The sequence below is a fragment of the Tenrec ecaudatus genome, chromosome 3 (assembly GCF_050624435.1).
Source record: "Tenrec ecaudatus isolate mTenEca1 chromosome 3, mTenEca1.hap1, whole genome shotgun sequence".
Taxonomy (NCBI): domain Eukaryota; kingdom Metazoa; phylum Chordata; class Mammalia; order Afrosoricida; family Tenrecidae; genus Tenrec; species Tenrec ecaudatus.
Window position 1 is genome coordinate 154,305,398 of NC_134532.1, and position 27,624 is coordinate 154,333,021.

At 38.9% G+C, this 27,624-nt stretch overlaps 1 protein-coding gene across 1 annotated transcript; it reads right to left on the minus strand.

The window, feature by feature from the left end:
- Positions 1-205: 205 nt before the first annotated feature.
- Positions 206-25,702, minus strand: ODAM (odontogenic, ameloblast associated). The gene is made up of 10 exons (XM_075543565.1): positions 25,652-25,702; positions 25,530-25,571; positions 24,948-24,995; positions 24,129-24,362; positions 23,138-23,185; positions 21,072-21,182; positions 19,645-19,692; positions 18,673-18,744; positions 17,824-17,985; positions 206-316 (listed from the first exon to the last, which is right to left on the minus strand). The coding sequence occupies exons 1-10, from the start codon at positions 25,700-25,702 to the stop codon at positions 206-208; spliced, it is 927 nt and encodes a 308-aa protein (XP_075399680.1).
- Positions 25,703-27,624: the final 1,922 nt, after the last annotated feature.

Sequence of the window (27,624 nt, forward strand, 5' to 3'; positions counted from 1 at the left end):
AGCTGAGTACTTTACCATTGTGCCACTAGGAGTCCACGTTAAGCTAGGTCTAAAAAGCTCACTGCTGTCAGTCTTAAAAGCCCTACAGGACAGGATAAAACTGCTCCTTTGGGCTTCCAAGGCTGTAAAACGATAGAATCTTCTCACTGAGTTCATCTGATCACACTCAGAAGGCTCCTAACACTTTTCCTAAGTTGTGAGAGGCTCAGATAAGTAGTGTCTTCAACTGTGACGATGAATATTTCATCTGCAGAGCTTCCATAGATAGATAAAAAGAACCTACACTTCGCTTTTCTCGTTCTTGGTCTTCAGCAACCTAAAACAAACAAAATAATTAAATGAAGGATGATGACAATGCAGAAAGTAGCAAACGTGTCATTACGCATGAAGAAAACGTGATGCTCCTCTGTACGCAATTGTTTTAGGGGATGCTTCCTTTTTAACAATCTAGTGTATGATTGTCCAGAAACAACTGTAGAAAATATTTTCCCGAAAGTGTAAATATGTAGTATTCTAATGGACTCCAATTCATCACTGCCTCAAGGCTACCTGGAATTGCCCCACGTACTGAATTTGCAGTGTTTTCTACATTGTGCTGTGTGCATTTCGTAGTGTTTTCTACAACACGTGCTTCACCGTCAAATTTTGGGCAGCTTACAAAGTAGAACGCAGTGTTCAAATCAAAGCAGACACGGGGTTCGTGAGTTAGAGCACAGGCACAGAGTTTGGAAAGTGGGAAGGAAACTTACAGGAAAACCGGCAGTTGTTGCTAAGATGGCTGTGACGAGGAGGAGAAGTTTCATTTTGTTTCGAAATAGACTTCAGGCCAGAAGAAAATCTACTGACAAGATAAATTCAGAAGAATGAGGACTAGTATTGAGTTTGTTACTAATATCTCTTTAATCCTGGGGAGGTATTTATAATCGGAGGCCTCCATTGACTTGTTTTCAGAGAATATTTTAAAGATGACATCAAAAGTCATTCCCAATTTTACAATTATATTACATCCACTTCTTTTAAAAGGAACATTAGCGCATTCTTTAAGGATGCTGACTCTCTGTGTGTGAACTCATTGCTACTGTGTCAATTCCAACTCCAAAGGACTGTATAGAACATAGTAGAAATGACTCTGGGTGTTGAGACTATAAATTATTCCTCATGCAGGAAGCCTCTTCTCTCTTCTGTGGAGTAGCTGGGGGTTTCCAACTGTTGACCTTGGAGTTAGCAGTCAAATGCTGAATCCACTATATCACCAGGGAAGGCCATGATAATAAAAGTAAAATTTCTAGAATGAAATAATGTATCTATTTATACAGAAAATGTCAGTATGGATATAGGCAGCTAATAAGTGATCTTGGTAAGTTCAAAATAACACTTCTAAAAATAAAGAACACAAAATTAATTTAGGTGCTAGAATTATTTGAGTAGTTTCGGAGGAAAATTGAAAAATTGTACTTTTTCAAGGAACCATTTTAGAATTTTGGTAAAAGACATTTCCAACGTTTTGCACTGTATAATTTTTAAAGTAAAAATTAATATAATATAGCAACAATGAAACTCAAAACCTTCCTCTAGTTCCTGAACGCTTCCTCCCCTCCCAATTATCATGACCCCAATTCTACCTTGCGGACCTGGTTAGACCAGAGGATGTACAGCGATGCAGTAGGGATCTGGAAACACAGGGAATCTAGGACAGACAAACCCCTCAACACCAGTGGTAGGAGTGGTGACACCAGGAGGGAAGGGGGTGTAGAAAGGGAGAACCGATCTTGGAGATCTATGTGTAACCTCCTCTCTGGGAGATGGGCAATGGGGAGGTGGGTGAGGGGAGACACCGGGGAGTGTAAGATAAGATATAATAATTATTTATAAACTATCAAGGGACCAGGGGGAAGGGGGAGCGGGGAGGGAGAGGGAAGGGGAAAAAAAGGGAAACCGAGCTGATTCCAGGAACCCAAGTGGAAGGTGAATTATGAGAATGACGAGTGCAACGAATGTATAAGGGTGCTTTACTCAATTGATGTATGTACGAATTGTGATAAGAGTTGTATGAGTCCCAATAAAAAGATTTATTAATTTAAAAATTATAAATATTTACTGTGTTAGGACATGCATTGTTATAATGATAATATACAAAGTAAATATTTGAGAAAATATTTGAAAATAAATATTTGAGAGATTCAATATTAAGAATATTGATTTAATGTTTTAACAACTATTACATTATATAATAGAGAAATAGAAAACGAAACAGATTTTTTTTACATTTTAAAAAGTATTGATATTTGTAGTTAGTTCAGGGATCATTTGTTGGCCTTTAGGAGTGTTTTCCAGTCCAGTCTGTTGGGGCACCATGCCCTGGCCCCAAAGTCCACCTTCAGCATTCCCTGGGGACCTCGCCACTCCATTCCCTTGCTGTTCCGCTGCACACCCCCAGTGCTTTGCCTCTCTTGGTGCTCTGCACTCCCTCAGTGCTTTGTCCTATCAAGTTAAAACTAAAATCAAACGCATATTTTACATTTAAAAAATTATTTTAGCTTTAATGACATTGAAATTCACCTTGATCTCATACCATAGTATAATTCATATCTTATTTATATAATCAATCAGAGAGCAATCTGAAATATAAGATAGTTTCCTTTTTATTTAGTAGTCTCTAATATGAAGTTGGCTAGGAGCTAAGAATTATAAGCCTGTTGGTGTTTAAAGGTTTTTGTGGTACTACAATTCAAACTGCACAATCATCTCCCAATCTGAAATTTCTAATCATTATTGGACTTTGTTTTTGTTACATTAGTTCAGCAGAATAAACTGGATAATTCAACATGTCAGTACAAGCTTGCGGTACTTTAAAACATGCTATTCTACTCTGTCTCCCACTTCCGGAACAAATGTTAATGTAGAAAAAAATCTGGCAACTAGGAAAATTGTAATCAAACATAGCTCTCTTGTTTGTCAATAATGTAATAAAAACTGTGTATAATTTTAATTTAAGTGACACAGATATCTTTTCTCTAGAGACTGCGCTCATCAGTCAGTAATTCTCTGTCGGGCGGGCGGAATTCAGAGAGAACACAGGGCACCAAGGAGAGGCTTCAAAGAGGCAGTCGGCACTGAGAGTTGGCTAGGGAAATTTTTCTCACAGTTGCATTTCACTTATTCATGAATTCTTTCATGTATGTGTTTAGAATACATTTTTGATTGTTGGGCATCTTTCAGGTACTGTTTTAGATTCTGCGTCTATAGAACAGTTGACAGATGAAAGACTGCTTTTGCCGAATTGTACAGGGACACTATTGCAGATCAACACAGGACAAAGTGTTCTAAACATTATTTAATTTACACGAAGGGAAATTACCCAGTGAATATATAAACTATTCACACAATTATTATGGGAGGCAGAATTGAGATTATTGGAGATTCTAGGAGATTGTATCACCTCTTGATGTTACTAATAGGTTTATTATGTTAAAAAATTAGAAATGAAAGAAAAAAATGTTTCAAACTTACCTCTATTTTTGCTCATGTTGCTAAAAATGCAACAAGATTTGAAATTATTTTGTCAAGATATTATCTTGACATCACAATCAACTTTAGAATACAGATAGACTGGTGCTACTTGCCATTAATGATTATATAACACATACATAAATCTATTCATATGTGAAAGCATATTTTCTGCTATCTTGCAGCTAGAAGGGACAGGCAGGTGACAGATATTTTCTAATGTAAGGCAAAGTTTGATAAGTTCTACACATAAACCAAAGCCCAAATCCACTGCTATTGAGTAGATTCCAATTCATAGCAACCTACAGGAGAGGGTGCAGGTGCCCCGTACAGTTTCACTCTTTAATCTTTAGAAAAGCAACTGCCTCATCTTTCTCCCAAGGAGTGGCTGGTGGGTTTGAGTGACCGACCTTCTAGCCTTGGAACCATGGCACCACTGGAACCTGGGGAAGTAGGAAAGAAATGAGACACCCACGGAGGGGAACCGTTTTGGAGGGGGCACATATTCAAACAGGGTCTTTAAAATAAGAAGCATGCAACTGGTTGTAAAGATGTCTTCAAGACCACATCAAGTAAAGGGATAGATAAGTCAAAGCTCAGTAGATTGTTATTGCAGATTCTTTGAGGTCAAGTTTTGTGCTGAGGACACAGTAACATCCACTACCTACATATTTTATCATCATTATTATTTTTGTTGCTTGGTCTATAGTCTGAAGAAGAACTAGTGTAGTGATGAGGTCTTGGGCTGCGATCCACATGGCTGACAGTTCAGGAGCCAGCAGCTCCGTGGAAGACTGGACTTTCTACTCTGGTAAACAGTTGCAGTCCCAGAAAGCCAAAGGGGGTCTCGCTCTGAGTCAGCAGTGACTCGATGGCAGTGAGTTTGGTTTGATATCCTACAGTCTAGTAATACATTACTCTATGCCCGTGAAATGTCTTTAGAAACTAGATATATCTTCCTGGAACATCAACTTATTTAAGGATTCCTTGGGGGAGTTAAGTACTTTTTATATTAAAAATATGTAAGTAAGATATGTTATAGAATGGAATATAAAAAACGCATCTGTTTTAGGATTAAACAAATTGGCAGTGGTTTTTAATGTGTAGAGAGTCCTTAGGAGTGCATGCTCTCTCTTTTTGACATGAAGATCAATCTCTACTTAGTGAATTTAGACTCATAGTGACCACAGGTATATCAGGGTAGAACTGTGCTCCATATGGTTTCCAGTAGCTGGCATTGACTCAATATACATTTATGCATATATGTTATGTATTATGCATAAACATTTCTTAGCTGGTAATACTGTAGATACTTTTTATGTTCTCCTATATGTGTGCATATATGTGTGAATGTGCACATTTTGTATATACACATGTGTATAATTGTGCAAATTTATCTATCTTCTGTCTTTCTATTTATCCTTCTAAATTATAATGATTGTTGAAAATCTCTCTTACCTCGGATTTTCCAGTCAGCTCCTTCTCTGATGCTCTGATGGTAACCAGTAGTCACTGTTGTGGAATATCACAGCTCTTTTATACACGCAGAGGTGCAATGGAATGGAGATATTTGTGGCTAGAAGGCCACGAGATTAGTAGCTAATTAGTTGACTCATTTACTATCATAGTGTGTTGAAATTGAGAAATAACCCAAATTTAGTTTCGCTGAAACTGGCTGAATGACTGTAAGATTTCTCTACTCATGAATTTCTTATGCAATGTTATACATCTTTATATGTTATAGTTTATTTAACATTTAAAATTATTTCTTCAATATCCTATTGGAATTGATTGGAAACTATTAGAAAGCATGTTTAATAGTATTGAGTTTTAAGAAAATGTAAAATCTTCAAAATGTTAAAGTTAGGTTCCAAAGGTTTTTCAGGTTTCTCTTTATGGTTCTTTGATGATTTTTTTGCACATGTTCTCTTTTATTCTTTGGATTGTCTTTTTACTTTCTTAGTCGTGTTCTTTTAAAAAAACGTTTTATTAGGGGCTCATACAGCTCTTATCACAATCCCTACATACATCAATTGTGTAAAGTACATCTGTACATTCATTGCCCTCATCATTCTCAAAACATTTGCTCTCCACTTAAGCCCCTGGCATCGGCTCCTCATTTTCTCCCTTCCTCCCCACTCCCCACTCCCTCATGAATCCTTGATAATTTATAGATTATTATTTTTTCATATCTTGACCTGTCTGATGTCTCTCTTCATCGATGACACCTTTCTGTTGTCCGTCCCCCAGGGAGGAGGTCACATGCAGATCCTGGTGAACTTGGATAGAGATTTTCATATCAGATGCTTTTTGGAGCATATTGACTACCTTATGGAACCGGATTAGATTTGGTTCTTATGTCAAAGATACATCTAGGACATCAAAATGTGTTTTCCAAAAGGGTATAATCTTTCATTGTTCAACTAACAACATAAATCTCCAAAAAGAAAATTAAGAATTAATCAATAAGATAAGGTTACTGTATATTTTCATATGTAATGTGCATTAGAAAACTCTCAAGAATATTATGTCTTTGAGTTCAAATTCAATTTGAACAGATATTAATAACCCAAATTGTAAGAAAGCATCAAATTTTCATCTTTTATGTTCTTTCCAGGATTCAGCTCTCAAAAAGACTCAGAAAAATAATAAACACGAACATTTCTGGAGGACTTGAAGTGCTCAAGAGTGAATCTTAGTGCTTTAGTGTATTGAAAATTTAATATAACGCACCCTAAGAGCTAAGTATGATAATCAAAAGTATCCTAACTTTGCCGATCAATTGACCTCTAGAGAATTGATTATGAGTTTAAAGTATGAAAACTAATACTCTAGAAAATGGTACTGACCACCAGCAATCTGTCTCCAGAGTACACACTTTAACTAGTATCCCATATTGTCCCTATATCAGAAGCTTGTGGGAAAATGTATGCTTAGAGTTTTATGTTAAAACTTATTTTTGCACTATCAGCTAAGTTCACATGGAAGAAGTGTAGCACCTTTTGTGAGCCAAGGGTTATAAATAAAACCCAAGAGCAGAGGAGGGTGTTGTATTAGGGCGAAAATCCGTAACACCCGATTTGCCGAAGACTATGGATGACAGTGAAAACCCAAAACCCATTTGCAGGTCCCACGTGAGTTAAGTCCCCATTGAGTTCCCTCGGGCGATTGACCAGGGATGTGAAGTATCTTGTCTTCTGCATGCCCTGGAAAGTGGATTATTACAGAGATAGCTGGGTGAAAATGTAACATTTTGCCATTTGTTTTCCATTTGGACCCATTTTAAACTTGTAGTTTTTATTATTTTCTGCTCTTTTGGGTGGAGTTTTCCCCCCTTTCTGTATTTAAGTCAGTTATTGATGTGTGGTTAGTTTTCTGTTTTGGTATGATTGTCTCTATATGAAATCCAGAATAGGTGACTCTATAGTGACAGACCTGGATTAATAGAGCCTTAGAGTCAAGACAGGGGCGCTTAGGGAGAAATGGGTAGCCAATATTAATGGATATTAGAATGAAGAAAATTATCAAAAATTGATTGTGGTTATTGTGCAACTATTTTAACATCTCTGAACCATTGAGTTTTGAAGTGCATGATTCATATGTAAAAATGGATTTTTAAAAAAGTTTATATATGAAGAAAGCAAAAGACCACTAAAAAACAGGAATGAATATAAAAACCAAAGAAGAAACTATGATACGGAAGTGGTGTTAACAAACCCAGAGACAAGGAAACAACAAGTGATCCAAATTGGTAGTGAGGTGGGTGTGGCAGGCCTGGAGGTAGGGCATGATCAAGGGTAATGTAACGAAGAGATATTGCTGAAACCCAGGTGGGGATGGAGTATGATAGTGGGACAGGAGGAAATTCAAGGGACATAGAGGAAAGAGCTGAGAGGTAAAGGGCATATATGGAGGTCTAGACAAAGACATGTACATATGCAAATATATATATGAGGATGGGGAAATAGATCTATGTGCCTATATTTATAGGTTTAGTATTAAGGTGGTGGAAGAAGGACATTGGGCCTCTACTCAAGAACTCCCTCAATGCAAGAATACTTTCTTCTATTAAGTTGGCATTCTATGTTGCTCACGTTCCCAACAAAACCGCTGAAGATAAAAAGGATGAATAAGAAAAGGTGGTGAAAAAAGCTGATGGTGCCTGGCTATCAAAAGATATAGCATCTGGGATCTTAAAGGATTGAAGGTAAAGAAGCAGCCATCTAGCTCAGAATCAACAAAGCCCACATGGAAGAAGCACACCAGCCTGTGTGATCGCGAGGTGCCGAAGGGATCAGTTATCAAGCATCAAAGAACAAAAAATCTTATCATTGTGTGCTCACCTCCATGATATGATCACTGAAGACAAATGGGTGCATAAGCAAATGTGGTGAAGAAAGCAGGTGGTGCCCAGCTATCAAAAGAGATAGCATCTGGGGTCTTAAAAGCTTGAAGGTGAACAAGCAGCCATCTAGCTCAGAAGCAACAAAGCCCACATGGAAGAAGCACACCAGCCTGTGCCATCACGAGGTGTCGAAAGGATCAGGTATAAGGCATCATCAGAACAAAAATATCTTACCATAGTGAATGAAGAGGGAAGTGCAGAGTGGAGACCCAAAGCCCACTTGTCAGCCACTGGAGATCCCCTTGCAGAGGGGTCTACGGGAGATGAGTCAGTCAGTGTGCGATGTAGCACCGATGAAGAATACAGCTTTCTTCTAGTTTCCAAATGCTTCCTCCCCTACACACTATCATGATCCAAATTCTATCCTGCAAGTCTGGATAGAGCAGAGGTTGTACACTGGTGCAGATAGGAGCTGGAGGCACAGGGAATCCAGGGTGGATGATACCTTCAGGACCAGGGGTGTGAGGGGCGATGCTGGGAGGGTAGAGGGTTAGCAGTCCAGTATATAACTCACTACACCACCAAGGCTGCAAATTCAAGCTTATCTCAATTAAAAAAGAAAAAAGGTATTTGTTTCCAAAACTTAGGTAATTTATCAGTCCTCTTATGTTGCTGTTATATTGATTTTGATTAAAATTAATTAGATGTCTGAGATTTATTCAGAATGAGAGATAACAGGTGTGTACATATATGTAACTGTGTGCTATGCTTATAAAGTGTCATTCACTGCATTAATGTCACAACCAGGTTTTCAATTTCCTCTCCTCACTTCAAATTCCTTTAAAGACATCCTCCAAAACATGGGGTAAAGGAGACAGTGGTCAGTGTGAGCGATGAATATAATAACAATGTACAATCTATCAGGGGGATATGAGGGAGGGGGAAGGGAGGAGGGGAAAAAAGAGCTGATACCAAGGGCTCAATAGAAAGTAAATGTCTATCCACTTAATTACTCCTTCAATTCAAGAATACTTTGTTCTATTAAACTGGCATTCCATAATGCTCACCTTCCTGACACGATTGCTAAAGACAAAGTGCATAAGCAAATGTGGTGAGGAAAGCTAATCGCACCTAGCTATCAAAAAATATAGTGTCTGGGGTCTTAAGGCTTGAAGATAAACAAGCAGCCATCGAGCTCAGAAGCAACAAAGCCCACATGGAAGAAGCAAACCAGCCTGTGTGATGATGAGGTGTTGAAGGGATCAGATCTCAGGCATCAAAGAACAAAAAATCAAATCATTGTGAATGGGGGGTAGTGCGGAATGGGGACCCAAAACCCATCTCTAGGCAACTGAACATCCCCTTACAGAAGGGTGGTGGGGAGGTGGTGAGCCAGTCAGGGTGCAGTGTAGCAATGATGAAACAAACAACTTTCCTCCAGTTCTTTAATGCTTCTCTCACCGCAACTATCATGATCCCAATTCTATCTTACAAAGCCAGCTGGACCAGAGGATGTACACTGGTACAGAGAGGAACTTGAAACACAGGGAACCCCTCAGGACTAGTGGTGAGAATGGCGATACCGGGAGGATGAAGGAAAGGTGGGGGTAGTAAGGGGTAACTGATTTAAAAGATCTGTATATAACCCCCTCCCTGGGGACGACAACAGAAAAGTGGGTGAAGGGAGACACTGGAGAGTGTAAGACATGACAAAATTATAATAATTTATAAATTACCAAGGGTTCAGGGGGGGCTAGGAGGGAAAGGGAAAACATGAGGAGCTGATAAGGGCTCAAGTAGAAAGCAAATGTTTTGAGAATGATGATGGCAACAAGTGTACAAATGCACTTGACACAATGGATGTGCGTATCGATTGTATGAGGCCACAATAAGGGGATTTTTTTAAAGAAAGTAAATGTCTATAAAAGAATGAAGGTAAACTATGTACAAACATGCCTGATTCAATTGATGTATGGATTGTGATAAGAGTTGTACGAGCCCCGAATAAAATGATTTTTAAAAAACTCCACCTTCCATTTACCACTTGACTGAAGAAAAACCACAGATATTTTTCTGTCATGTTCTTTGACATATTTTGACATGAGATAATGATAACTACTTCTGCTTGAAATAATCATTTTTCCCTTGATTCAATTTCTTACCTGCTGAATATTCTTCCTTAATTCGTAGTATTTGCCATAGTATCAACTGCGACATTCTTGGAATAATTTCATTTTTACTTGACTCGCTAAGATCGCCCTCTGCATTCTTAGGACTGTGTATTCAGCTACACACTCCACTGAAATGTGTGATGGGCATGTCAAACTCAATATAATAATAATTTAACTTACTATTTATGTTTCCCTATAAATTTCCTCTTCACTTTTAATTAATTCCTTACTTTGGGGGTGATGAACTTTGAGTATAGCCTAAGCCATCAGTCATCCAAACCAGAAATTGATTAGCTCCATTTTCTATGCTTTTAATGATCTTAACCTTCCACAATCAAATTCCCCTCATTTCCACATTTCCCTCATGAATTGGTTATTACTCAAGATAAATTAAGTGAAATGTTTACCAAAGGGCATATGCAGGAATGTTCCTAGCAGCTTGATTCTTATTGGATAACAATTGGAAACAATACAAATGTCAATCAGCAGTATGAAAGTAAGTGAAAAAAATATTGATACTAGGGTTATAGTTCCTAAACGCGTGGGTGTCCTCCAAATACAACATGCTTACACATGTGTCCATGATCATTGGATGGCTGCAGACAAGTGTGCTAAGGAATGAGCTTGGGTTACTCTTGTTTGGGTACCTTAAAAAAGAAGAGTATTTTTTATTCCATGGATAATTTTGAATCTTGTGCTAATATAAAAATATTAGCAAACCTCAAGGTGACATCTTCCCAGATCATTGAATCTTTGTGGCAAATATACAGGAATATTGCTCCAAAGAATCGAAACACAGATTAAAGATGGATAAGGCATTTTAAGAAAAATTGGGAAAATCTCAAAGATGAGGTCTAAACAGAGTTATCAGATGAAAAAGTTGTCATGACTATTTTGCAGAATTCCAAAGAGGTAATGTTTATAGAATTTTTTCAAAGTATACACAACGACCATGTGGCTTATTAAGAAGCAAATTTAAGAACATTGAACTTTGGTGAGAAAGAGGCTTGAAAAAATTGTCTGAGGAGGAATTTTATCCCACCATTGCAATGTATGTGCCAGCTCTTTGAGAGTAACAAGAGCTGCTCTACAAGAATTCCATTAAGAAATCCTACCCTGTCCATTCTACAGTCTTGATTTTTCCCTTTTTGATATTTTTTTTGTTCCCTAAACTAAAAAAAAGAGGACCATGATATAAGTTCCTTGAGAGAGGCTCTCAAAATTGCAATTTTAAATGTTATAAGTAAATCTAAGAGGGTAGAATTCTTCTGAGAAGAGAGAGACAGAAACCCCTGCCATCCAAAGATGGTAAGCCCCGTTGTTGTTTGGTGCCATCAAGTGGATGCCAACTCATCGAGACGCTTGTCCAACAGAATGACCCCTGCCTGGTCCTATGCCATCCTCACAATTGTTCGTACTTTAGCCCATGGAAGCAGCCATAGTGTTTATCCATCTGGTCGAAGGTCTACTTTTTCACTGACCCCTGCTTTACCAAGCAGAATGTCCTTCTCCAGGTACTGGTCTCTGCTGACAATATGACCAAACTATGTAAGACGAAGTCTCTCCAACTCTGCCTCAAAGGAGCATTCTGACTAAACTTCTTCCAGGGCAGATTTGTGTATTATTTTGGCAGTCTGTGGCATTTTCAACACTCTACCAGCACCGTAATGTAAGTGCATAGATTCCTCAGTGGGCATTGCCATTACATGTCCAACTTTCACACGCATATGAGGCAATTGAAAACACCATGGCTCGGCTCACGTGCACCTTAGTTCTCACTGTGACGTCCTTGCTCTTCAGCACTTCAAAGAGGTGCTGTGCAGCAGGTCTACCTGAGGGCAAGGCATCCTTTGATCTCTTGACAGCTGCTTCCATGAACATTCATGATAGAGTCAAGCAAGATGAAGTCCTTGCCAACTCCAATCTTTTTTTCCCCATTTATCATATTGTTACCTATTGATCCATTTGTGAGGATTTTGGTTTTCTTTACATTAAATTGTAAGTCATACTGAAGGTCGAAATCACTCACCTTCATCTACAAGTTCTTCTCACTTTTAGCAAGCCAAGGTTGTGTGATCTGTGTATCACAGGTTGTTAATAAGCCTCTTCCAATTCTGATTCAGCATTCTTCTTCTTGCAATCCAGTTTCTCTGATTATTTGCTCAGCATGCAGCTTCAATAAGTATGGTGAGAGGATAAAACCCCGTGTGCAGCTTTCTTGATTTTAAACCATCCAAAATTCCCCTCTTTTTTTCCCCCATATGACTGCCTTTTGATCACATGAGCACAATGTCATGTTCTCTGGTAGTATAAATAGAGCTGGAGGAAAGGTCAAGGAACAGCTTCCCATCTTAAAATGAATAAAGAAACTGCAGTATTTTCACACAATGAAATGTACCACTTTGACAATAACAGATTAATCAGAAATGTATCCTATTGAATAAAATAAGCAAGATACAAAAAAGTCCATGCATATGACTTAATTCCTATTATTTTTTAGTATGGGTTAAATTAACATAAGCCAAACCAACTGCCAACAAGCCAACTCTGACTCACAGAAAGGGCAGAGGGCAGAGCAGAACTCCTCAGTGGGAGTCCTGAGGCTGTGGTCTGGTGGGAGAGGATGGCTCCTCACTCTCCTGAGGAGCTGCTGGTCTTCTGGTTTGCAGCCAGGAGGAACCCACCCGGCCATGGAGGTTTCTTTAAAAAGGTGCCTAGAAGTTTAAATATGTTGCTTTCTGGCAGGAGGGTGAGAATATTTGATTTATTGACAAAGGCCAGGAAAGAGCGTTCTGAGAATGATATAAATGCTATGTATTTGATAGGTGTGGCAGTTACCTTGTTATGTAACACAAAACTACTTTATATTCATGTAGTTAATATTACAATTATATAACCCTCATTTTCCCAATTTATAATTACACCCCATAATATTGACCATGGAGTCGATGAAATGAGGACATTAAAGAGTTAAAGGGAAAATTAGAAAAGGCAGTTTGAGAAGACGAAGTAAATCAGGACCACGAAATGTGTAAGGACAGTTGGAAGCTCGAGGAGAACACATTCAGTGGATCTCAAGCAGCAAGAACTAAAGAAAATTCAAACCTCCCAATGCAGTATCGAAGAATTTTTTTGAAAAATGTTGAAATATGGATGAATCATTAAAAGAAGATGGAAGGAATACACGGTCACTGTATGGTCGACTTTTAAAAACTTCAAGAGGTCCTAACAACTCTCCAGTTGGGTCAACTCATAGACCCTCTACGACAGAATAGAACTTCCCTGGTGGGTTTTCGAGGCTGTAACTGTGTGTCTGAGTAACAAAACTCATTTTTCTCCTTCAGAGTGGCTGGTGGTTTAAAACTGCTGACCTTGTGGTTAGCAATCTAACGTGTAGATCATGACTCATGGCACCATCATAATGTTGACTGGATTATAGTTTGATATTTAGGGTTTTAATGTGTTCCCTAAATTCTGCAATCTTTCCTGTCCTCTCTTGGAAAGAGTAGGTGTGTCGTGTTTGTCTCATCTCTTGGGTGTGAATATCCCTCCACTCATCAGAAAAGGCAAAGTCCACACTTGTTCCTCAATGTAGTGTAAACACTCAGCATGCCCTAGACTTGGTGAACGTTTGAACATTTGAGGCATATTAATAGCCAGTGAAATTGCTGAGCTCTGGCAGACATGCAGATGATCCCTGGTGGCACAGTGGCCAGGTGTTGGGCTGTGATCCACAAGGGCAAGCAGTTCGGCACCCCAGCCATTCTGCAGGAGAAAGACGGGGCTTTCCATGCCATAGAGAGAGTCTCAGAAACCTACCCTGACCTATAGGGTCACTGTGAGTTAGCATTGACTCCAAGGCAATGAGTTTGGCTTTTTTGTTTGTTTGGTGGCCCTTTGGGTTAGGCATTATGCTTCCACCTGCAGGGTCGGTGGTTCAAACTCACCACTTCCTCTGGAGAAAGGTGAGGCTGTCTGTTCTTGTAAAGATGAAAAGGTTCAGAAACCTTATCTAGTGTCGCTATTAAGTTGGAATTGACTCGATGACAATGGGATTCATTTTAGATCAGGCATTTAATACACTTTGTGTGATCCAAAGACAGGGCTTTCTACACCCATAAAGAGTTACAGACTCAGAAACTCACAAGGGCAGTTCTATCCTGTCCTACAGGGGTACTAAGAGTGGGCATCGACTTGATGGCAGTGAGTGTGGCACCGTGGGTGAAGTGTAGGGCTAGTGACTGCAAGGCTGGCACTCCAAATGCACCAGCCCTTTCTCTGCTGGGGAAAGAGGAGGCTTTTTCCCGTGGAGTTTCATAGTCCGAAACCCAAAGCAGCAGTCCTCTGCTCCGCCTAAAGGGTGGCTATGAGTTAGAATTAACTTGATGGGCTTGAGGGCATTGTTTTTCCTTTTTCTTTAATCAGACATCTGGTAATGCTTCCTCTATTACATACATTTTATCAATTACCCGTACTGAAACAGGTAAGATTCTAGAACTCTCATCAAGTTTAATGCCTGTAATACTTACCACATTTGTTTGGAACTATTTAATACTCGCTATTTTTCCCTCTCTCGCACACAGTCACTCAGCCACACAGGACAACACACATCTATGTACAAATATACGAAGTATATTTAATGTCAATTTTCTTCTTATTTGCGGGGGGTATTTTTGGGACATTCCTAAATCTTGGAAAATAAGTCACAAATGCTCTTACAAGATATTGGTGAGGGGGAAGAAATAGTATTGTTCTCAGTGTTCTACATGAGCTTTGTGCCTTGCATATACTATTTTCTATACCCTTTAGTGTTTTTGTTATTGAGTTCTGTTGAATTGTATCTAACGCAGAGCCCCCTGCACAGCAGAGCGGAGTAGACTATGCCCTGCGTCAAATCACTTCGTTACGGGCATTCTTCTCTTTTAGCTATGTTGCCATCTTCAGTTTACACCGGAGGAATTGAGGCTCAGTAAGCATCTTGCTGCAGATTCAAAATGACGCTCAAAGCTAGATCTGATGGAGTCTAAATCTGTGTTTTATTCCCTATAGGATTCCTCATTGCCAAGTAACATACACTCTCATTTCATGTGGGGATCTTTTCTTTTGGGTGAGAGTAACCACTTCTCTCTGTAACTAGTATATGTATATATATATATATATACATATATATATAATACAACAAAGAATCCATCTTTTTTGCCATATTGTTGATCCTGTGTATTACAGAGTCAAACTGCCCATCGGTTTTTGTTTTGGTTGTGTTTTTCCAGGAGTAGAACACCAGACTTTTATTCCAGATTGCCCCTTTACTTGCAACATTCATGGATCAGTTTCATAGTCCAAGGGCAATAGATTTCTGTATTGTGTTAACTTTTGTCAAGTGTGCTACTAGAGCTCATAAATTATATTGAAAGCAGCTACTTCACAATATGTGCCACCAAGTGGCTTTGGTTCTTGTGGGAGTGCACCCGAGAGAAAGCCAGCAGAGGATCTGGCATAAGAATGATGCCCTCCATCAAAGTCAAGTTCACACTTTATTCCAGTGCTACAGTCACCATGCTCATCACAAGTTCAAATGACAATGTATCTTTATTCTTAAGTATGACACCACTTTCCAGAGGCCTTTCTTATTAATACAATGATCCATGAGTCAATGATATTAATTTTATTTTGTGTTGCTACTTTCCAGATTTATGCATTGGTCAAATATTTGGAAAATATATAATACTGTAAAGATAATATTTATTATGCGATGGTATTATCTTTCTCTGATTTATTTAAAGAATATAATGTTATTTTAAGTTAAAAATAAATTCATGAGAAGAGCCACGTTATTTGCACATTTCAAGGAGCTGATGTTTGCACTGAGGAAGCAAATAGCCTAATATGATACTGGAGGCGCTCTGTCACAGCTTTTTCTCTGAAAAATAAGAGAGTAGTTTAATACTGTTAGACTGTTTTCCATAAAATATCTAGATGTATTCTAGATCACCTAATGAGGAGCTAGACAGTTTATGTTTACTGGTGTTGACAGCAAACAGTTCCAAGCTTACGTGATACTGAATTCACATTCGTGTTTCTGATATGATAGCTTGAATAAACATGTTTGTATGCAATACCACATTACAGAAGACACTTCCCTTAAGAAGTGCCGATACAATTCACCTTTGAATAGTATTTACGGAATTATAGTATTTTTATAAAATCAAGTCTTAAGAAATTTACTATTTATTTTCATAGGAGGAAGAAATAAAAGAGAGTCATAGGCAGCAGAGAGGAGGTTTCTAGAAACTGCTTTTTGTTTGCATTTCAGACTAAATTATTTGCTTTTTAGATTGTGTTTGTGTCCTGATGCAATTACATCCTGACGTTCTAGCCTACCGTAGCCCACAGCCAACTAAGCCCATTAGGACAGGTAATCAAGCTTAGGCTTGGACATAAGGGCTACCAATCGGTCTTGGAGGAAGGACATCCAGAATGCTTTTAAGAAGTGAGGATCGATGGACTTCTTTTCACATACTTTGAACATGTTGTTGGGAGAGGCCAGTCCCTGGAGAAGGACATCATGCTTGGTAAAGTAGGGGAGCTGTGAAGAAGGGGAGGCCCTCAGTGAGATGGGCCGGCACTGTGATTGCCACCAGGGGCTCATGCACAGGAATGGTTGTGAGAACAACACAGAGCTGGGCAGTGACCCCTCCTATTGTAGAGTCACCGTAAGTTGGACCGACTCAACAGCACCTACAACAATAATGATAAGTTCCAAGTCTCCATGTTACTGTGGGGCAATTTAAAAAGTCAGTTTATCTCATTCTAATACAGCTAATACAGAGTACTGGCTTTATTATAATTTCTACCTTTCAAAGGGAAATTAATTGGAAGGCACTGCAATGGAGGCAATTCTGCCTCATAGTGATCCTGTCAGATGGTAGAACCACCTCCTATAGGTTTCTTGATGGTAACTATTTATGGAATTAGAAAGCCTTGTTTTTTTCACACTGAGTATGCACAGTATCTATCAAATGTCATACATGTGCAAGTATACTTGCACATCAATATATATGTATATATAATCTATTTACTATATCTGTTGTCAGAGTTTATAGTGAGCTTATACTGTCAGGTAAACATGACTATCAAAATTTTATTTATTTTTCAATCCCCCAAACCGATAATTATTATTAATTTGATAGGGAGACATAGGCACTAACTTTATTTTCCATAATTGAGTAAGATCTCTTCACTGGTTATTCTGACAAACTTTTTATCTTTTTCAATTTAAGAGATATCGTAATACTTAGTGCATATCTTTTGGTAACTACCTACCCAAAACTCTGAATGGTCGGAATGTCTTATGGTTCTCTTAAGCGATCAGTCTTGGCCAAGAGAGAAAAGGACATTTATAACAAGCTCTTATCAAACCGATTAGAAATAATTCTTATTAATTTCTTTTCAGTAAATAATTATTTGCTTCTTTATTTAGGTTAACTCCATATGTTCTATGTTTTCAACTCATTATTTTATAACTCGTTCCTACTCTCTCCCTATGACTGCCCTCAGTCAATTCCAACTCATGGCAACCCTTTGGGACAGGGGGATCTGCCCCGTGTTGTCCACGACTGTAGCCCTTTATGGGAATAGTAATGCCTGTCTTTCTCCTGGGGCTCAGCTGGGGGTTAGCAACCCTACATGTAATCACTGTGCCATCAGGACTTCCTGCTATGACCAAGTCCCTGTAAATTAAGCACTAAGTATATTTTAATTTAGACAATAATTTCTCTCAGAAATTGAGCTTTGGTTTACCTTTTCTTCCATAAATTCTGGGGTCATAATTGGGTCTCTAGCAGAAGTGAAAATATTGGCTGTGCTAGGTTTGGGTGAAGCTGAAGGCCTGACAATCCCTGCGCTGGGACGCCTAGAGTTGGCCCTTTCTCTCTGTATGTATGTTATCACTGCTCCTGCTGGCTATATAGACGGAAAATGGAAACTTCTAAGGCTTTACGTTCAAGATAAAAGTTGGAAAGAATATAAAGCAACAGGATTGTGATGAAAGGCAAACATTTTATGTAAGAAGTGTTTTTTATTAGTTTTCTAAATAACAAATTACCCTTTAGTAAAGTTATGACTCAAAAAAATAACAAAAAATCACTGCCATCAAGTCGAATCTGACTTACATATCATCATGCATGGTGTTCACAGTACATGCTTTCATCTATGGTGCCTCAGTATGGCATAGTCCAAGCCCACTGGCAGTGAGTCAATTCTGACTCAGAGCGGCCCCATGTGGGGCTGTCCAGGCTGTTCGTCTGCACAGAAGCATGTCTGGCTCCCTTCCAGGCAGCCGGGGGGTTTGAACCGCCAACCTTAAAGTTAGTGCAGTGCTTACTTGACAGTGCCCCCTCCAAGACTCTTTATAGGGCACATAGTGATCCCTGAACCCTGAATATACGTTTGTAGAACTGAATGAATTGAATCTCAACTGGCAAAATGTTACGCATTACCAAAGAGGTAATCATTCTTAATTACTGAAGAGGTAGTAATTGTTGATAGAATCATCATAATGCTTGCATTAAAATGACTAATAGGGATGAACCCCATGAGTTCCCAGTTGCTGACTTCTGGTAGGTCGCACAGAGTTCTAAGCAATCTTACCTTAACAGTGGTTTCAGGCGCCGTGCCGATTAGAGGATCGAAGGCTAGTTGCTGCTGTCCTCCTGGTAGAACCTGAAAATTTAGGAAATTAATATAGCTTCAACACTGTTAATCGACAAAGCATAGATTGACAATCAATAGCCGACTTCTTAAAAACAAAAATCATTTCGATTTGATCAAGAGAAAAGCAACCCCTGCAGCCAGGGCACTGGCGTCACCCAACAGCTCTGTACCCGGCCGTGGTGGTCCTTGCTCATCTACCTTCCTTGCTAGGCTGTAGTGTGCTTCGTGAGGAATAGACACAATTTTACAGAACTCCAACATCAGGCAAACGTATCTCTGAACATGATGAAGCGAGACAAAAAACCAAGACCTCGTCACAAAATACAAAATGTCTTCGTGTAGTTGGTATGAGTGACTTGCTTCTTACGGATCACTTTCCTTTCTCTTGCACTGTTGTTCTTGCCTTCCAGGTAGGACCCATGAAGATAACCAGTCAGAGGACATCTCTCACTTCCTGAGAAGGCCCTTGAAGCGCTATTTCGTACACTCTCTCCAAATGCTCTGTCATTGCGTTCCTGGTAAGGCGATCGCCACTGCTAGAGAGAGATTCTGACTCATCCTGATCCTACAGGACAAAGTGGAACATCTCCCCAGGCTTGGAAAGGCTGTCACTTTTCAGAGACATGGACTGTCTCTCTGTCTCCCAGGAAGCAGTTGGTGGGTTCAGAATGCCTACCTTTGGGTGAGCAGCCCAACAGTTAAGCCATGAATCAAAGATTCTTACTTCTTAACCTACAGGTCATTGTCATGTGTCTTCTTTCTCATGATAATGAGTACATCGAGTCAAATTTGTTCAAGTAGAGTGGTGTTCATGGTGGTCTTTGGTTAAAGCCACTGGCAGATTTAATAGATAATAATTAAAATAGTTTCCATTATATATTTAAAAGAGAAACATATGTATTTACTTACAGTATCTGCTTGTTGTGGTATGTATTCAAATTGAGTATAAAACGGCACCTGTTAGATTTGTAAAAATGCATGAGATGACTTTCTCATATTTGTGAGAAATGGTTATTATAATCATGGAATTCTTTACCTCCTACTAAGCCTTTCTTTAAAGCTCAATATTCGAGATGGTACAGTTGACTGTTGTCATCAGAAATAGTCTAAATAATCTGTGATATCTAGGTTAAAACTCTTTCTACCTCTTTAAATTAAAAATACTTGTTTTCAATTACTATCATAAGTCACTTAGACATATTTTTCAGTTTTCATTAATTTTGGATGAAAAGTTTTAGAGTAGTGATTAAATTATTATAAAAATTCCACTCTAAATGTATGCTAGTTATGTATGATTTAATGAAATTTATGTTATTGTTAGTCAGCTCTGACTAATGGAAATCCTATACCCCACCAAGCAAAACACTGTCTCCTCGCTGTCACCCTCACATCGTAGCTATGTTTGAATCCTTCTAACCTGAGGAACTTATCTGCCAGCATTAAATCAGACAATGTTCTGCCCTTATTCATAAGGTTGTCAGTGGCTAATCCCTCAGTGGTGGACTGCCTACTCCTATTTTTTAAGTTTGGAATCTTTACTTAGTCTGGAATTTCCACTGAAACCTGTTTACCCTGGGGTAATCCTCCTGGTATTTGAAGTGCCAGTGGCATAACTTCCAGTATTACAGCAAAAAGCAATTCACCATCCATCGTACATCAAACTGACAGACTAGTGGGAGAATTGATACTCAGAATCAAGAAACCAAATTCAGTGCCAACGAGTCAGTTCTGACAAGAGCAACCCAACAGGACAGCACAGAATTGCCCCTGGAGGTTCCGTGTGCTGTGCATCTTTAAGTGCCAGACAGCCCCATTGCATTCCCAGTTTGTGGAAATTGCTGGCCTTGCAGTTAGCAGCCCAATGCTAATTCAGTATGCCACCAGACTCCTCAATTTATATTAGAGTTAAAAAAAATCTATGGATACACAAAATTGCAAGCTCTCTAATTATATCTCAGGATTTAGTGATTGTAGGTAATTTTTATCCAGGGAATTATACCCTATTCTTAAAAATATTTATCATCTATCTATCTATCTATCTGTGACAAGATGAGCAAAATAGATTTTAAAAGTAAGAAAATGTTATTTCCCAGGTGATTCAGCTTTTGGTCTCTTATAGAAAACCATTAACTAACTTTAATTCCTTAAAAGCTAGGGCTTTGGAGCACTATCTCATTAGCCTACACAAATCTCTCGGGATTCTGTCCTGTAATGACCATTGCTTGGTGTGGCAAGTTGGTGCTACATGCAGCCAGCTAGTGCCTACTCTGGCAAAGGATCTTCTGCTCTCTATGCTCAGAGGAACTAAGCAGAAGAAAATAAAACATGTACTGTACCTCCACTTCAAATTGCTGCTGCCCTGCTTGCTGAGGTAATTGTGTAGAGGGGCTTGTTGGTAGAGATTGTTCCCAAGGCAAGTACATAAACACAGGGTAGTAGTGTAGCATCTGTTTGGAAAGAGGGAAAGATATGAGATGTCTTTAGAGAAGCCAAAGTCACTAAAAAAATCTTCTAATGTCAATTTTATTATAAACAGTTTTTATCATTAAATTTTATACAGGAATGTATAAAGAAACTTTCCCTAAAGTAAGGAAATTATTACATCCCCAAAGATACTGGGTAAGGTTCAAGGTCATTTAGAAAATAGTGGAATCAGTGAGTGTTTTGTAAAAAGTACATATTAGAAACATTAGATATTATATTACTTTGGAAAGATCTAAAAGGATGGTTTATTGTACATTGAATTTTTCCCCTCTCTTTTGATTTATTCTACTGCCAGAAGTGGTATAAAAATTCTGCCAAATAAATGAAATGTTAAGAATGCATTATTTTTTATTATTGCCATGAAATAATCTACATGCACTCTAAACAGTAGAAAAATCCACCAATAGAGAAGCTACAAACAAAATCAACTACAGATTTATACACACATTATCATGTATAGGTTTCTGTTTGCATGTTTTTATGTTAATGGAAAATTTAGATCATAGCGCATGCATCCAGTTTTGTAACTATTTATGTTTTTCAACATTAATAAACTATATTAGTTAATACTTAAAGCAAATTAAACGATCAAAAAGGATTATGTTTTGTACATTGGTTCTACACCCTAGCTAACAGTCAAGACCATCCTGTAAGTATTTATGAGATAATTGTATTTGGCATCTGTTGTTGTTGCTGTGTGCCATTGAATTGATTCTGACTCATAGCCGTCTTAGGGTGTCTACTCATACAATTTTGATTCATTAGGCCTAAGGTAGGGTCCAGGCATTTGTAGTTTTCAAATTTACCATCAGCGATAGTGATGAAAGTCTCTGGGTAAAGCCACAGGTTTAGTTTAGTGGTTAAAGGAGTGGAGAATTATATTCAAGCTCAGGTGTTTGGAGTCATTAAGATGGGCAGTTAGTCTCTTAAAGACACCATTTCCTTATCCTTGAGGTGAAGTAATCCTTTGTATCATGCTAAACTTCAGCAATACTTATGACAGAAGATGAGAGAATGTCTACTAGTGATTTTTGTTTTGGAGTAAGTATAGGGCAGATTAAAGTCATATAATTAGGATCACTGTAGGACTAAATGGTGGAGCCCTCTTTTACCAGGTGGCCAATGCCTTACAGTGAATGATATCATCCATCTTTAGCTTTCATTTCTGAATCACAGGTATTATACAATTGATAAGCCTGGTGCTAAGTAATTTTCATATGAATACAATGATTCTGCTAGGTTGAATTAATTTTCTTAGATCTTGTTATTTAATGGAAATCATTACCATTATGTTGTAAAATACAGAATTAAATTGAAAATATATAAAACCCTGGAAAATGTTTGACACAAGTTTTTTAATGGCAGAAAATGTGATCAAGTACTCTCATGTTGAATTATTATGTAATATTTTAATTTGTCTACCCCCGAAGCAAAGTTTAAGATTGAGCAAACTCACTCCACTTTGAGTTAGTTCCAAATGCCAGCACTTTTAATTGTGAGAGCATGGCACAAATGAACTCCTGTTTTGAGCACAGCGATGCCCCGGGCATTTCTGGGGCATTCCTAGCTGTCCTCACTTCAGAAACTATTAACTGAGCCCAATGTCAATAAAGTCATCTTAGCACAGCAATGATGGAGCAGAGGCAGTGGTATTATTTTATGCTTGCTTTGTCTTGTAAGCGGTGTCAGAGATGCATATACGAATTTAAAGAGTATATTTCCCCATCTCTCCAACCCAAACTACACCCAAGGCCATAGATCTGATTCCAATGCCTAGGGAACTCTACAGGGTTTCAGAGACTTGTGAACTCTCTCTGGGAGCAGGTAGCCACCTCTTTCTTCTGCCAGCAGGTTCGTACTGCCAGTCTTGAAGGTAGCAGCCCACTGCTCGCTCTCCTGTGGTAAAACATTCACTTACCTGTGTCTGTTCTTGGGGCAACTTGAAGGAGAACGAATAAGGCAGTACCTGCCAAGAAAGGAATCATACAAGGTTGCACTTTGCAGCCAGAATCTCTGAGTTTCTTTCCACAGACCCGACCCTACAAATCCATCGTCACCATTGTAAGGCTTGATGCCAAGGAATATCCATCTACAGCACTGTTGACACAAATTGCCTTGACAGCTTAGATAGCATTTCTTCTGTAAGACGTGCTTTAACTCTTCTTCCTATTTGTAGTTACGACCCAAGGATAATGAATATGGTGGTTTTTTCATGTTAGAAATAAAAAACCGGTCAGGACGTACTTGTGGCACAGTGGTTACGTGCTTCGCCACTGACCCATGAGCGAGTGTTTTGAAAGCATACTATGGTCCTGAGTGGGAAAGAGCTGGCCCTCGGCTCACATGAAGTCAGGCCCACTCCTGCTCACCCAAGAAGACCGCCCCAACTTTCCACGTCTGTACATTCTGAGAGGTCAAGAGTGGGCGAGGTTGGTGGGCTTGAAGTGCCAATCGAGCTTTCAGCCCTGTGCTTAACATGATGAGCAACCACGGCTCCTTCCCAAGCTCAAACTTATGGTCTTCACGTCTATTCTGAATTAGGGTCAAACTGCTTCTCGGAGTTTCCAACGTGGTAAACATTTGCAGGAGCAAAAGCCTTATCGTTCTTCCGTGGAGTGGCTAATGGATTTGATCTGCTGACCTCCCGAATCACAGTCCAATGTGGAACTCACGGCACCGCCAAGACTCTATGAGCCATCAAGACCCTAGCCTTGGACACTCCACGGGTATGCGATAGGTCACCAAGAGTCCAAATCAACAGGATGACAATGAGCAATACGTTTGAGAACGTATCCTATGGGGGAAGTCTTGCTTGACACCCTTTCTTACTTCGGATTTATATCCATTTTCACAGCAGATGTGTTTATGTCGCTAAACAACAACAACAGCATGGAAAGGGCCCCACTTACAGGATTTGTTCCCTGTTGGGTCTGCACTGGTGTTTGAGGCTGGGAGAAGTCCATCTGGCTCGGCTGTGAGACCTGGGGAAAGTTGGTCTGTCCTGGGAAAGGAATCTGATTTGGGAAGAGACCAGCTAACAGATCCTGGCTTGGCGAAGAGAACTGGGGGAGCCCAGGAGTTTGAGCCTGCTGCCGCTGGTGTAGGATCCCAGAGAAAGGAGGAGTCAGTGAATTAAACGGACCCTGAAAGGGCAGGAAAGGAAGAAAGTTAGTTTCTTTCAAGTCAAAAAGGATTGTAAAAAACCCTGAGCCCAAAGAGTCACAATGTAAACCGCTTCTATCTTCCCCGTGGAGCAACATGATAAAAACAGACACATATTGACGTCTTACAGGTCATGCAGAGAAGAGTACAGTGAAATGGCCCACGGTCATGGGAACTCTGGGCGAGAGTTTCCCTGTGGACACGAGAGCACGGCTTCTTTCGGTTTGGGTTTCCAGGCTGGTTTCAGATCTTGCCATCCCCCACCCCCACCCAACTGGTTTGCTCAGCATGATTTTAGGTAAAATAGTTCACTGAATCATTTTGCAGGGTTGTTGTCAGAATCAGTGCCTGGCATCTACAAAGTCCTCAATGTATCCAGGATTTTCAAATTCGGATTTTCATTTTGGTCTTAGAAAAAAATGTTCATAGGAAATATGGGGCAGATTCATACCTTCGGTGATCAAGAATTCATAAATACTCAGAGAACAGTTTCTTGTCATATAACTCCTCATAGGAAATGAAAAGTAAAACAATTCTGCTTGAAGTAATTAGTAACATAAAGTTACCTGAAGCTGTAGTGGCAAAAGGCGGGCATTATTAAGATTTAGAAGTAACTAGAAAAGGAAAAACAATATGGGAACAAAATTAGTACAAAACGAGAAATATTAAGAACAATGTTTGCTACAAACACAAGTCATAACTGGTTGACCAGTTTCCTGTTAGAAGTGAGACATTGTCTCAGCAAGCTTACATAAGATTACAGAAATTCGAGGTTAGAGTTGAAAATGTTTGGAACGTAACCAGGCCTCTCTGCTGCGTAGGACTGAAGGACTTTGCAGCCCTGCAGGAGTTTCCTCTGCTCTTCTAAGCCTATGCACACCCGTATTAGTTGCTGTTAACATGAAAAGATAGAAAACATGTGTTTCTTCTTTAAAGGATTTATAATTAAATGAGGGAAACGTACTGATATTGTAGAAGTAACTTTGAACACAAAACCTGCATAGTTATTGAATATGTGTTTGAATATACTAAGGCACGGGAATACAGGAAAGATCAAGCAAAGTCTTTTATCTCTTCCTCAATAGATTTGCAATTTAAAATCTTTTTTTTCCCCCAAGATTGAGATGGTTTGAAATACTACAACTAACCTCATTGCTGTTGCTTGCTGACAGAAGGCGCTGTGGGGCAAGCTAAAAATAAAAACAACAGAAACAATAAAACAGATGTTTCTAAGTAAGTTTTAGACCAATCAGATCATAAAATCACTTACTGGCGCTGATAATGTGGCTCTCAGGAGCCCAAGAAGAATGATTATTTTCATTTTTAGATGAAATACCTAGAAAATAAGTTTATATGATAATTACCTTTAAAAGGAACCCAAATAATCTCAAAAGCAGTAAAATTAGTTGAGATTGTTCAATCAGGGGAGAGATTTAATTGATAATATTTCTTTAAAGTTCAGAATTAAAAATGAAAAGCTATATATTTATTCCGAAAACAAAATACATTTCCCCCGCGCCCCCCCCCACAGATGTTTACTAAAAAACAAATTATTTGCTTGTCCGTTGTGCTGAACCAAGTGGCCTGGTTAGTGAAATAGGTTCATGCATATGATGGATTCATTTTGGGGCTTCCCTACATTGATAGGAGTGGGTCATTCAGACGAGGGGTTCAAGACCCAGGCCAACCAACTGAATCCTTTTAAAAACTCATATTTCATTACAATTGTCAGGATCTTATGCACGTAGCTTTAATGTCTGTTTATAAAATGTACTACAATAAAGATTTGACAATAACAGTGCAATACAAGTCATCTTAATTTAAAAGTCTAATACAAAAATATACGAACAGTAAACCTGACTGAATTGGCATTTTAAAATTGTATATCCTTCATCATTCCCTGCCATTCGAGTCGATGCCGACTCACAGGACAGGGTGGAACTGCGCCTTTGAGTTTCTGAGACTTGACATGTTTCCAGGAGTAGAAAGCCCCGTCTTCCTTCCGTGGGGTGCCTGCTGGCTTGAACTGCCAACTGTGCAGATCGCAGCCTGCTATGTAACCAGTACAGCACCCGGGCTTCTAAACATTTATGTAGATTAAAACACTACACTACATCATTAAATCGAGATTTAGGGTAACCTGCGCAAGGATTTTATCACTTGCTTTCTAGACATGCAAATGCTGCCCAGTTCAGATCACTGTCCTCAAGTGTTTCAGTGTTCTGGGTGACCTTGAGCACCTATCCGGAAGAGTTCACAGACAAGGGTGCCTGAAACTGTGGAAACAAAGACTGAAAATCTTACCTCACGTCTTGGCCTGTGAAGAGTGATCTAGAACTGTGTATGACGGGGTTCTTCTTATCTTTCAGCTCAGTTTAAATTTAAAGCTCACCTTTAGAAAAAAAGGGGGCCAATCATTTTTCAAAGGGACTAGTGATTTAGTGGGTTTCAGACAATGACTTAGCTAATAACCCCTTTCCTACTCATCTGGGTGGTGTGTGATTCCCACATTTTTAGTAATGTTCTTAAATTATCCCCTGTGGACTGTTTTGATGTGATCATCTCTCACGTCTGCTTTGGTAATGACTGGCCCTTCCAGAATGACTTTGTTCTCCTCCTTGTTTACAGCCATTCAAATGGACACCTCAACACAACCTCTATTAAATTGAAGGACAGAGGGTGATTTAAAAAACATGAGTAAAATGCAGAATTATTAGACATAAGGCTTAGAACTAAAAGACAAAAGTCCATAAACCTAGTTAAGTGGGAGCAAATATCCTTTAATTCTTCTACACTGGAGTAAAGACCAGAGAAAGGTGAGGCTGTCTTCTGCTGGCCCCGGGTTTGGACTAAATAAATATGAGTTAGTTTCATTTAAGTTTGACTCTGAAAGCATTAGTGGATCTCCTTCTACCTATGAAATGAAATCCTCCAAAACATTACTAAGTTTCTGTGTCTGAAATGTATTTCCGTGTGATCATGTTAATTGTGAATGACTAATGGATCATGACTATTGACATATTTTAGCGATGAGTGTTTGATATTAAAAAATAGTTTGCTAAATATAATTTTAGCATTCAAATTGCAACTAATTATTATCTTTATGTGTCATTATTCAAATTGGTATCATAAAGGGAGGGTTTTTAGGTTTTTGTGGGTTTTTATGTCTTCATTGTTAATATTGATTGAATTCTCAAGCCTAGGACCACAAGGGTTGTGATAATGTATTAATTAATTTACATT